Genomic DNA, 14268 nt, shown 5'->3' with positions numbered 1-14268 from the left:
ATAACACATTCACTAACATCTTTCTATTCAATCATTAAATAAATCTGCCTTTAATTTTTCCCTATCCTTTATGGTGAAAGTTCTGATCTTTTAGTTAAAACTATATGATGGCAGAACTATTAGCGAGTACAAGTATTACTGAAGAAAAAAGTGGCACTTCTGACATTTCTATTGTTTAATACATAAAATCTTAGTACATTGATTAAATTGTTTAATTTCAGTTTTTTTTTTTGACAGTATGTCTATATCAGTTAAAGATTACATCTTGGCTTTGCTTTTACAAACCAAGAAATTTATTTCAGTTTGCATTCATACTGTTACTGAAGAACCAATCTGATAATTTTCCCAAATCCAGGAATGCTTATTTAGTAATTCAGTCATAAAAAGAGGATTGTTCAGAACTATGCTTTTACTTAACTTATCTTTCAAATAACACAATTCACAATTCTTTTTATATATGCTTTCTTTGCGATTAAAAATTTTTTACTTATTTTTTTGTAATTCACATATAGCATGATACTAAATTTCTTTCTTCAGTTTCAAACACACAGGAAAATATAACAATTGACACGAGTAACTTTGTTGTCACCTGAACATATGCTATGCACAAATTCCTTTATCCTCTGGATGGTCCTTAGCAATTAACATGGATTATATGTCCCTCATTCAAACTAAATACATAGGTTGACAATAATTGTTTTTTAATTAACAGCTATATATTCTATACATGATAATATGGTGAAAAGTATGCAACCTCCTTTAGGCAGGCATTAAATTAAAATCCAAAATTTTTTTGAAAATATGCAATTAATGTAAGCAGCATCTTACAAAACATGCATGTAAGCATCTTGCAAAACTGTATATAATCTTTATTTACAGTACTTAGTAATTTTTTTATATTTTTAATAAAATGTGTATATATATATATATATATATATTTTGGTGTGAGATGGGTTAATGTGCAAGATATTGGTATGACTACAGAGAGCGTAGTTTGTTGATTGCACATTTGAGTATCACAAGTCTTGTGTCAAGCACTGGTTTTGAACAAGGTTGCACAATTGTTGATGTGCATTATGATGGAAATTTATTTAGAGGAAATCTCATGTGTGCAAAAGTTCAGCAAGAAATTTGAAAAGGAAGCACCAGCGATAAGTGTTATGCAGCAGTTAGTTTTGTCAAACTTTTATGAAACAGGTTCAGTATTCAACCAGAAACACGCCTAACACAGCTCAGTTTTAACGACACAGGTCGTACAGGACATTAAAGCGGTTATGTTATGTTATTTGTACTGAATGCAGGTTTTCTGTTGGGTAATGAATGCTGATTATGCTAAAAGAGTTCACAATGCTGGTATGTTATTAAGGTATGTAAGGTTTCACTACTGTCAATGGTTCAGGAACTTCATTAGAGGCAACATTGATATTTTATATAAATATGTTTTTCAAAGAGGTAGTGTGGTTTCACTTTGATGATTAACGATGCTGCTGTCTACCAAGAAATTACCCAACAGTTCATAAAAAATGGGTGTGACTACTGGCTGCAACAGGACATCTTACTTGCCATATGTAGATACTAAAGTATTTTTTGATGAAAGAATCATTTTTAAAGGATTGTGGCCACCAAGATTCCCAGACTTTTCTATGGGGGTTATTAAAGAAAAGCAAACCACACACTCTGCAGGAATTGAAGACAAACAGTACCACAATGTCATCCAGGAAATAGGCAGGGTGTACAGCTAACAGAAGTAGTTAGGAACATGGTCAAAATGTTGACAACAGCATAGAGAAGTAGTGGACAGACATCATTTTTAACACCTTCTGTAACTTTATCAAAATACAGTTAAGAAAGTTAAACATTTCAACTTTTTGTTACTCAAGATATGCAAATTACAGCATGTAATTAATACTGACCTCACACTGAACTGTTAACTGATTCTTCTAATTATCCACTTTGCCAACAGCAGTGGCTGCAATAAGTGGTGTTTTCATGCTTATTTGACTATCACCTTCACCATTCATACCAACGCCATCTGTAAATAGAACATCAAGGTAATTCTTAATTTAGTTATTTCTAGGTAAGGTAACCTTCATAATGCTCTAGACAGTAGTCCTGTTACCAGAGCCAGCAATGCTGGGACCGTAATACTTTTAAATACTTTTTTTTTTTCTGAAAAAAAGAGGAAAAGTAGTTTTTTATTATTAAAAAACTACAAAAAAAGAAAGTTATTTATTTTCTTTTAAATTAAATATCTTTAATCTCATTCTTAAATATGAATTAAGCATCTACAATATGAGGCTTGGCCAATCAATTTTTCACATATATGCGTAGCATGGGAATGAAAAAAAATGAATAGAAGTAACAGAGCGGGGTTGGATCGGTGTACACCGTGGGAGTAACAGAGGGGGTCTGCCACACTCAACAGCACACAAAATGCTCATGGATTCATATCTGATCAGTTTCTGTTTTGTAATATTTATTGTTTCTTTAATCTGCTACTTTTTTTTGTTTTATGTTGTTTGTTAATTTTTTTGTTTGTTTAAATTGCTAAAATATTTATTTCTTTTTAGTTTTAAAATTACAATTTTCAGCTATTTTGTTCATATTAGTTATTTTCAGCTTTCTTCCATCTAAAACCCATACTCTTCAGAATTTTTGTTAACGAGTTTTGTGACTAATTTATCTGCAAATTTTTTAATGTTGGCAGGGCTTTATGTTGTGTATGAAAATTGCATATCATACTTCATAATGTGCATTTTTAGAAGTTGTCAATGTTAACTTTCATTTTCATTCTATTACGAGTTTTTCCCGGCATATTAAAATCCTCATGTTCTCCCAGGTTATTTGATTCTGTTATCACACACAATATTAACAGATGCTCCACAAAGGTCTTACATGTGAACTTGAATTTCTACATACCATCGCTGGATTTTCTTTGACTATTTTGCTGTATACATTCATTATCAATTAGGTTATTGAAAAAAAAATTAGTTTTGAAAAACTGTTTATAAAAAAAACAGTATTGAAAAATACTGATTTATAAATGCCAGTATCAATGTACAGGTTAACTACATTAACACAAGATAGCAAATGAATTCCTGTTTCTACTCAAGTCCTTCAACACATCACACTATCCACCCACCTCTATTGTACTAGCATTGCCACTATCATCACTTCATGTGTCGCGCTCCTAATTGAGTTTCTGCACATCCATGCGTTTACACTTTCTTAAGTTACAATACCTTAGCTACAAAATGCAGTATTTATTTTTTAATATAATCTAATTTTACACTGTTACACTTTTCCCAATGTGTGACAAGGTTTTGCATTCAGTCACTGAAAAATTCTGGCAGTCCTTCTTGGGTCAAGTGGCCACAGCTTCATTCACCCCATCATTGGTGATTTATTACCTTTGAGATCACTCGAGATTTTAGAGAAGTGGAAGTTGCACGGAGCCACATCCGGTAAGTATGGCAGACATGGAATAGGCTCAAACTTCAGCTTGTGGTGAGTGCAGTATGGTACCCATCGTGCACAGATTTTATGGTAACCCAATTGCTAGATAATATGGCGTAGTTTTTAGATATGCCTAACTGAATAGAGATGCATTGCTGTGCGATTCACCGGTTACTTTGAAGCAAATCATCCACCTCCTTTCAATGTTTTTTGTCAGTCAGAGAAACTGATAGTCCACTTCAAGGTGCATCCTCAATTGTTGCTTTACCAGCTTTACATCACAAAATTTCAACGCCCACCTATTCACAGTACTCCTGTCAACAGTTTCACTACCGTAAACCATTTTTAAACGATGAAAAATATTCGTAGGATTCACATTTTTTGCGGTTAAAAATTCTATCACTGTGCAGCATTTTAACTGTATTGACATATTGGCCGTATACTCTACTCCATTTTAACTGCTACTGAAAACAAACCGATAAATGGATTTCAACACATTATCGCAGGTTTGTAAAGGGGGATTTTAGATATCATGTACTGCCACACCCAACTGGATAGTACCTTTTCTCACAGTGTAGCATGCTAGTGTGCAAAATTTTTCAGCCAAGCCTCGTATACTTTCTAAAAACTTCAAAAAATGTACCTATCTCATTAGAATTTTTATCTTTAACATTTGAACTGAAGTAGTTGTGCTGTATGATCTGTAACACTACTTGCACAAATCTGTTTTACAATTAACTGGGTCAAAACTGGATTCAAAATGATACATTTGTTTTACAATATAAGACAGAATCCTTTTAATTCCCAGTTACAATCTGTAGCCCCTCTTACCATCAAGCTCCAGCCCTTTACTGAAATAGTACATCCATAGTTACCAACCAATCTATAATTCCTTACTTTATGCGATGTACAGATTATTTTCTCTGGCCCACATTTAGCTTATATGTATCATATCTGACAATTCATCTAGTTGTGAAAGTAAGATTTTGAACTCCATTAGTTTGAATCAACCCCTATATATTTAAGATGCATTATCAAATTATAAACACATTAATACATTATAAAATTTTTGATAGTGAGCTGGTATTCGCCTTTGCGATATCTAATGGTTCTTATTTGGTTTTTTCCTAATAGGAATAGTAAGCAAAATTATTCAACAATTCACAAGGAATAAGACGCAAAAAAGGGATGCAGATGCCTCAAAATTAGAAAAGCAAGAAACTAACCTAGCTTTCTTTCTTCACCAGTTAGCTGCTGAGGAAGGATTGTTTTCACTTCTAACATCAAGGAATACACAATTTTTCAAAATTAGCATATCTTTCTGAAGTTGAGATTTGATGAGGATATTTTTACTCCAACAATTTAAGTCATGTTTATTCAAGTTACTTTATTTCTATTAAATCTCACAAAATGTGACAAAGTTGCATTCCTTGAATTCTGTTATCTTTAAAACCAGAGTTTTTACTCTAAATTTAGTACATATAGTTCTATGAAAACTCAACTAAGGGGGATTTACAAAACAGAAGTGGAGTTTTCAAACAATCCCAAAAAGAGTGAAACAAGATTAGCACAGATACCCTCATACTACATACTTCTAACAAGTTTAAGAGAAACAATGTACTTGGCGCAGATGATTTTACCAAGACTATTGATTTACTTTTGTAAATCAGTAATTGTAAAAGTAAAAAATTCATCAACAAACAAGGTTATCATAAAATTTAATACACAAAAAACAAATTAAAATTATTTCCATACCGATAATATTGGCATCATCAAACTGTCCAGCCACTATGTCCTTACCGTCATCACCACCTCCACCACCACCAGCCTGACCATTAACCAAGTCACTAAAAATAAAAAAATTCAAAATGAATATATCTTGAATGAATTAAAACAAGTGAGAACTGATAATTAATTTTAATTATTTATTTCTGACAGTAATGTTCTACTATTGAAAAAAAATTATAATGCTATGATACTATTATAATCATGGGAATCAGTAATATCTCACCTACTTCTTGCAAAACCATACTACTGACTACATTAAAACTTTAACACAAAAATCTCTGTATTTTCTTCAATTTGGCAGTATGATCTATTTATAACTCATACTATGCACAAATGTTTTTACAACATAATATGGATGATAGTACATACATTAAAAACATTTAAATCTTATAGTTTATACTGGTCACCTAACAACCAACACAAAATAAATACAGGCTGCTTATATTAATTTGCTATAATTATTGGTATTCAACTACAATTCTATCTTGCTTCTACATTTTTGAGGAGAAACCTACTCTATGAGTACACTTAAGGAATTAACTAAGAGCAGTCCCTAATTTTTATATTAAGTTAATATTTGCTATACAAAGTTCTGCTTATTTCAGTATAACGTTTGCTGTGAAAGAGCACTGCATTAAATCTATTCTGAAGATAATCTAAAGAAACAAAAATAAGTTAGCAACCTTATAAAACAAAATTTAATCTTTAAAAAAATAAAAATAGCATTTCACAATTGAATGAATAAGATGGTAATAATGATGTATTATTGTAAACAAAAAAGAATCTTTTGGTCCCAGAAGGAGAAAAATAAAGGTAGAACCTAAGAATTCCAAGCAATCAATAATATGTTAAAGGGTTTTATTGAATTGTTTACATAATGTAAAATATAGTATGGATGCAAGTTTGCCGCCAGTCATTTATTCCCAGATCATCTTCTGTTTGTTCCTTCTTGTCACTACTCTACCATTCATATTATAAATCGGATTGGCTATTTTTTATTCCTTCAAACAGGATTTTTGCAATCATATAATACAAATTATAGAAGAAAAACTTCTTACTTTAGAGTGAAACTCACCCAGCTGCCTTCTTATCACCGGTATTGATGAGTATCTTTTTCTTCTTATCGTCACCAATAACATCAGAAACCAAAACTGTATCACTGAAATAAAAAAAGATGTATGAATATTAGGATTGATCTAAATACAGAAGGGCAATGAAGATTAAAATTCTTTATTAACTGCTGAATTAGGTTAACGATTAATTATACTTTTGCTGCCACCTTGTGCCAGTTGAAATCTTTTTTTTTACCATGAAATTCTGAAAATCAGTACTTTTTAGATTCCAGAAATAACTCTTTAGCAGGTTAATTAAAACAAATGCAATGTTTCGTATTTCATGATTGGCCAATCTGTTTTCAATTGTTTCCGTCAAATATTAACTGATTAATAATTACAGTTTTTATCTTAGTTTTAACTATATAGGTCCTAAAAAAAGAAAATCAGCATTGGTCTTCAAAAAGATCTTGCTGAGGCAACAGTCAATGTAAATAACTAAAAAGTACAACAGTTTGCTGGAAATTACTGGAGGCTAGTTTGAAAGCTTTCAGATGAGCGAAATAACCTATCTGCAATGATGAAAGAATTACTTTAAATGGGCTAGAAAATATAAAGATTGGATTTTGGAGAAAGACTTTCTGATAATTGCAATTTAAGAGTAGATAACATATATGAGGAGCTGATGATGCTTCAGTATGCTGGGTATATTTTAGACAACTCTAAAAAAGAAGTTTTGGAGTCATTTTTCATTTAATGGAGAACAGCAGGATCACTTTGCACCAATGTACGATGAATAGTGAAAAATTTTCTTCATTAATTGAATAAGTGTTATCAGTTTTAATTTCAGCTAGATCAGATTTACAATGTTTTACCAAGATCTTGCATTGTGCCACATTCCCTCCCCCCTCAAAAAATATAAGGATGAATCCCACTGAAAATCTGCAGTCAGTTTGTTACGGAAAAGCTCAGGAAAGTGGATTGCACAATTAAAGATAAGATGATTTCATAATCTATACATATATGGTTTTACGGTGCAAGGAGTGAATATTACTGGTTAAGTAAAAAATTAAAATTAAAGCACGGCTAAAGAACATCTAACACTAACTTATAAAAATTGTTCAATGACAATAAAGATGGGTACTGAAAACACCTTATTTCATCAGAAATGGCCAGTTATAGAAAATTTGTAACTGGTAAGTAGGTCAAATTTTTGTAGAATGAAAATAAATTTTTTTCAACTGTACAATCGGCCTAAATTCAATTACTACTTTTAGAACATTTGACCCATCATATATAGAGGAAACACATTCCAAGGGACAAACTATGCATATGTAAACATATTTTTGAGCTAATTTTAAGATCAGACTCTCTGTTAAAATTACAATTTTAACATGTTGAGTGTACATACATTAGGTCTTCATAATTCATTAACACATTTATTCACAAACCATGTAGGTAAAGGAAATGTTTGATTTACAGACTAAAATTACTAAATTTTGCATAAAAATATTATAAGACTGCTTAAAAGAAAAAGTGCTAAAATTCTGAAACCAAATATTATAAGACTGTTTAAAAGAAAAAGTGCCAAAATTCTGAAACCAACTATTTAGCAGTACTTAGGAGATCTGTAGCCAGAAGTCACAATCAAAGGGGATAACAAGGTATATTTTAACAATACTACTTTTCAGAAAAGCTAGACTATTGCTACAGAATAATGTACTTTAATTTGCTGTGTTAAGTGCAATGAAAAAAAACCAGGGAAAGCTACAGAAATTTTTATACAGGAATAACAAACGACTTTAATATTAAGCATGGCATGAATATCAACAGTTACACTCACCCAGTTTCTGGAAGAACCATAGTCATTCCACGTCCTCTTGAGGTAACAGTTGAAGTGGTAGTAGTTTTCTTGTTGACAGCATCCTTCCTAGTGGGTGCTGTAACTGTCCTCTTCTTTGTCATCTAAAAAAAGTAAATGGAAAGATTCTTTTACTTTAGTAAGCAGCGGGATTATATATCAGCATTATAATTATAATACACAGTGTTTATAACTGTTTTTAAGAATTCAGGAGATGGTCCCCCTACATAGAAATAAAGAAAAAAACTAAAACGCAACAACTGAATTTGTGAAAGATTTTAAAAAGTTAACACAAATGCAGTAAAGGTAACTTTTATGGTATCCAAGGTACTTATGTACTTTTAAGGTACATTTTATGGTATCCAAGGAATTTATGTAAATAAGAACAGGGTCAAATGTGAAAGTGCGTGGTGAAATATCTATCTGATCGACAATGGTGTGTACAGATAGCTATTGAAACCTGGAAGACTAGTGAAGATAAAATCCAGAAGTCACAATACAAAAAACTATTAGCAGAAAGTAACATGTTCAAAAACTTATCGGATAAGTAGAGTTATTGATAAATGATGTAAAGTGATAAAAACAACAAAACGTCGCCCATGTGTAAAGAGCAGGATTATTATCTTAGTTTAATAAACTTTTGGATACAGAGTGATCTCCAGTAACAATATTATAATTGTTCCTTTCCGTTAGGTAGTATCATATGATTTGAAAGTTAGTTATATATGCCTTTTTGGGTGCTTTTATTTCAACATTTTTGAAATGTCAGTGAAATTTACAAATTGTCATTACTTTTTGGCCACAACCATAGTGATACTGTGGTCCCACATGTGTTAGGTATGGATCATGACAACAGTTTGGATCAAAAGTAAAATAATATTAATTAAATCCATAGCTTGGAACTCACATGATTCATAATCTAATGACCCCAGTTTATATCACTGTAAATGGGTTTTATACTACAAAAAATACCACAATAGTTTCTGGCAATTTGCCAAAAATGCACTTTTTGATTCTAGTCTACTTAAATAAAAAAAAAACTACATAAGTTACAAATTTAATTAAGTAATTTGTAACTTAAGGTTTTAGAAAAATTGTATTCAGAATTGTGTTGTTAAAATTACATGAACTTTCATCACCTTTGAAAGGATACATTTATAAGATTTATTATTTTATAGATTATTTGCATTTCAGTAAATGATTAGACAATTAAGTTTCGATTTTATAATTATATACTGATAGTCTTAGTTTTACTTAAAGTAACTATTTACTTAAGTAAATCTACTCTAAAATGTTCAGAGGAATTTACAAAACTATTTTTCAGGTCTTACACAAGTCAGATGATAGGTGAAATCAGATGAATTAATCTTAATTGTTGCATAGAAAATTGTATTATTGCATGAAAATTTAACAGACTTCTTAGACTAGAAGAGCATGTGGTCATGTTTTGGGTATTTCAAACATTTCATATTCAAAGATATTGGTATTAGAGTTAAAAATAAGAAAATAATTCAAAATGGAGGATTAATACACTGATGAAAAGCCAGCAGTGAATGTGTTAATGAGAACCAACAATGAAACTAAAATCATGTCGCAGTCATGGAAGGCTCTTATGTAATAGGATGTCTTATCGAACCAAAATCCGATAACCATAAAAAATAATATCAGGCAACATCAATGAAAAAATATTTCTGTATTTTACTGTTCTTAATTGGTACAATAGTTTTATATACTTAAAAATGGATTCACAGACAAGCAGTCATCTACAAGAAGTAGGAGTTGAGAAAATCTTACTTCTAAATATTACATCACCATACTTGGGTGACCCAGACATCTTCAGAACAATGTAAAAAAAATTCATACATCCTGAATAAACTATCTTACTAGACTAATAGAAGAAACTACATTTTTTAAACACCCTCCTTGGTTGTTTAAATAAAAAAAGGAATTATTTTAACTTACTACACATTATCAAAATTAAACAGTCATAAAAATAACTTATGCATACATATCACAAATAAAAAAAAAGTTAATACCTGTGTACGGAAACCACGTCCTTTTCCTTTAAGTGTACCACGTGTGCTAAATGTGGGACGTCCACCTCTAAATGGTCCACTGTTAAAGTTGGTGACAGCTCCTACTGAAGTTACCTATAAATTGTTTTTATATCTCAACTTTTGTTTATTTTTGGCAAAATTATTTATAAAAGTCTAACATTTGACATGACATCAATAACAGGTCTTAAAACTGATAACTCCATTCACCTCGTCTTAACAGGTTAATAACCTAGTTATAACATTGGTTTGATGAACATAAATAACTGGTCTTAAAAACTGATAACTCCATTCACCTGGATTACACAGGTCTGAACCAAGCCCATTATAATCTCAGTTACAGCATAACTGGGATCAGTAAGAAAAATGTGTAGAGAATAGAAATCTGAAATTTTGTTTGAGTGTTACTGACAATAAGAACAGTTTTGAAGAAAATTTGTATAGAAAAGGGTAGGTCTGCAAATAGTCACTAACTTATTCACACTACTTCCGGATGGGCAAACTGAACATGCTAATATGGCTAAAATACCTTACTTTCATATAATCACACACATCTAATTCTTTAGCCCACAATCAGCACAGTTACTAATAAGTAAAATCTAAGTTATTTTAATATTTTTCACATAAATTTGTACTCTAGGGATTCCAGAACAGTTTTAAGAGAATAGGAATGTATCTCATAAGAACAAGCATAAAACTTTTACAATCATTTCATATAAATACTAGGAAAAATAATATGCTATAAACAGCTCAAGTGAACTAAATAACCTAAATAAAAAGCCTATTTTAATACACTTGCATGTAGAGAAAAATGATATGCTGATATAATATTACTGTCAATTATGGATTGGTCAGGGCTCACTTCACTCGCCCAACTGCCTAGCTAGGGTAATCCATTCCCTGCAAGCTTAATAAGTATTTTACTGATATTCATTAAAGAAAAAAAATTAGTAATTTTACTAATATTTTTAATAAGGATTAAATCTGTGCAAATAGCAGTTAAAAATTCCCTTACTTTAACAGGGTTGATTTTAACAATTTCTGAAATAATCTTTGAAATATACAAAATCATAAAGACAATAAATTTTAACTTTTTCATTAGTAAAAACATAAAAGTACATTACTTCAGGATTTCATATAATCTATCAAACTACCACACAATGACACTCACGCATCCATGAACATCAGCTGAATGTTTATCAGTTATTTTAGATTATCAGCACACATCTATCAGCCGAAAGATGGTGATTAAATAAATGTTCATCACTACAGTCAGCCAAAATCAGTGTGTTCACAATATAACTTCCTGCACCCAAAGTATGTATTATATGCAAGTGCTATAATACTCACAAATATGTTATTTAAGAGCAAACAAAGATATTGTAACTACAATTTGAATTAACTTTACTTATACCATTGCCGCTACAATCATTAGTTACTCCTCAATTTTTATTACATAATTTTGTGAAGCAGAATATCAAAGATTAATCCATTACTTGAACATTATCAATTTAACCATGCAATTTACATCAAATTCTCTAGTATTAACACTGTGTAGACAGAAAATTTCCTGTTATTTGAAACAATACCTCAATGGAAATCAATTTTTTCATGACTCAGCCTTCAGTTTGTTACTGCTATGAGGATGATGAAAGAACATGTAGCTTTAAAAAAAACCTATGAAAGATATCGATATTTCAAAATATCTGGAAATTGTTCCTACTAAATAGAAAATAATTTTAAAAATTACCTGTGGTTGCAACATGACTGGTCGGTTGACACCAATTTGTGATAGACCGTAATTTGGGCCCCAACTTCCAACAACCACCCCAGCAATTTCAAGGCGGCCACCAGAATTTGAAGTGATAGAACGACGAGGTAAACCTCTTGGTGAGATACCTCCTCTAACTGGTAATCCTCTTGGACCTGGGCCACCTGGACCAGCTGGAGCTACCATACCAGCTGGTAACAATCCTGGAGGTGGTGCATATGGACCACCAGGATGCAAAGCAGAACCAGGTCCTGTAGTCAGAAAAAAATTTAATTAATCTCTCATTTAAAGCAAATATTTCTTAAGGACAATCTTTTATTTTCACGGAAAAAAACAGTCCCAATTCTTCCTTAGCAGTCCTGGTAAATTGGTGGCAAACTGAGGTTCCAAGGAGGATGTTCAATAACCAACTAATCTGCATTAACACGCTATGGATCTTCATCAGTCTTAACTTCATACATCTTAACTTCAAACACAGTGTCACCGTAATCCTAAATTAATATGAACAAAACATAACCTGGAAATAACTTTTTTTTTGCCTTTTCTTTAATACTCGACCACTCAAGGAGATATGATGATGCAACTATGACAGAAGTTTTATTTAATAATCTGTTCGATGCAGGTTAACATCAGCAAAGACTGATTTATTAGTTCACATAGCTTTCTTGATCAGCATTAATAATGGTAAGAAATCTGAAGTGTTTAGTAATCAGCAACTTTTTTAATGCAATACACTGGTTAACTCTTAACTGATCTGGATCTGCTGCCCCTGCTACTTACCTGGGATTATTGAAGTTGACTGGGTGATCTAATCTAAACTTTTGCTGCTTTTCCCCTGTCATTGTGCATTTACATTACAATTTTCAATCATAACGCTTACACATCTTTTGTACCATGTTACAAAAGTCAAGCCTTCCAGAACATAAGTCTTCAACCTCAGTCCTGAGGTTGAAGTAAAATAAAGTTCCCAAAACACTCCAGAAAAATCATTGTATGACAAATGATATGTTGTCATTTCAAAAACAAGTTTTATGATACTGTAATCACAATTCTTCAGAATCCATAAATTTTAAGTTCAAGATGCTTCTTCAGTGGTAAAAATTTTCCCTTTCTCTAAACACTTGACACTCCTGTATATATTATTTACCATATATGGAACATGGCACAAAGAATTTTAATTTATTAACCTTATTTTACATTTTAATACAACAATTTTATATTGTTAAGTACAAAAAGAAGTTTATTGCATACATACCTTGAATGACAATTGGTAATGGTGCTCTAGCAAACTGTACATTAAGACCCTCTAGAATAGCTTGCCTCATATGTTCTACCTTCATTACAATACGAATACGATGGTCACATAGTTCCAACAGATTTTTCACTTGTGATGCTCTTGCTAACTGATGATGGAATAGTTTACCATCAAAGAATAACCATGGACAACACATCAACCATGGAATTGGAGCACCACATGCATCATTGACAAGTAATGCTGTTTCGACACCTTGCATAAACATTGTTGCCAACTGAACACCCCTACTGGTAACAACTGGAAGCTAAAATTTGAAGTGATAAATTACACTTTAATTTTCACAAGTGAGGATGAAAATTCAATAATTATTGAGAGTATGATATTAGCAGACATTTTTGATAGAATAAACTGAAAATGTCCAACATTCAAGTTGACACCAGACAAGATAAATTGGCTGTTTAAAAAGAATTTCCATTATTACAATCTTATTTATTTTAAAATATCTGTTCATCTTGAAACATACACAATAGAAGAATGTACTGTGATTACATTTTTATATTGTGAATACATCATAAAAAACCACTGAAATCCAACAGTTCAAATTTGTAAACAAGGATCATAGATTTTTGTCAGTGGAAATTTGACGGACTATGTAAAATTGCATCCATGATTGATCTTGTTTGCAAGGGCAAACTCAACACTGTCCATTTCATTATCCACAATAACCTGAATGAATTACTGCAAAACTTTTTCAACTCAAAATCCCAGAAACTGAAATTCACACTTGCACAAATTTTAACTGGTTTTTAACAAAGTAATTTTTAAGATTGTAGAAGAACTGTGATGAAACCTGGATTCAACATTTTAAACCACAATCTAAACTGATATTTCTAATACGACTACTACTAACTAAGGATACATGCAAAGGAGGCCATGCAAAAGTGGTAGTAGGTTGTGTAAATATATAGACGGAATGTCTGCTGAGGCAATTTGCATGGATGGCATCCAACAGAGGTTAAATTTGTGTTATC

General features: G+C 31.4%; 1 protein-coding gene across 2 annotated transcripts in view; it reads right to left on the bottom strand.

The window, feature by feature from the left end:
• LOC142332718 (constitutive coactivator of PPAR-gamma-like protein 1 homolog) overlaps nucleotides 1–14268 on the bottom strand; it is a 61913-nt gene that overhangs the window by 11754 nt on the left and 35891 nt on the right. For both annotated transcript variants that reach the window (XM_075379305.1, XM_075379306.1), the window contains exons 14-20: nucleotides 13238–13541; nucleotides 11962–12233; nucleotides 10194–10307; nucleotides 8140–8261; nucleotides 6320–6403; nucleotides 5212–5303; nucleotides 1914–2032 (exon numbers count right to left, since the gene is read on the bottom strand). In XM_075379305.1, the coding sequence (XP_075235420.1) occupies nucleotides 1941–2032; nucleotides 5212–5303; nucleotides 6320–6403; nucleotides 8140–8261; nucleotides 10194–10307; nucleotides 11962–12233; nucleotides 13238–13541 (1080 nt within the window). In that variant the 3' untranslated portion in view covers nucleotides 1914–1940. The remainder of the gene's footprint in view (nucleotides 1–1913; nucleotides 2033–5211; nucleotides 5304–6319; nucleotides 6404–8139; nucleotides 8262–10193; nucleotides 10308–11961; nucleotides 12234–13237; nucleotides 13542–14268) is intronic.

The sequence above is a fragment of the Lycorma delicatula genome, chromosome 12 (genome assembly GCF_047948215.1).
Source record: "Lycorma delicatula isolate Av1 chromosome 12, ASM4794821v1, whole genome shotgun sequence".
In the NCBI taxonomy this organism is placed as follows: Eukaryota; Metazoa; Arthropoda; class Insecta; order Hemiptera; family Fulgoridae; genus Lycorma; species Lycorma delicatula.
Note: the sequence above shows the minus strand (reverse complement) of the source record. Positions and strands in the feature narration are given on the sequence as shown.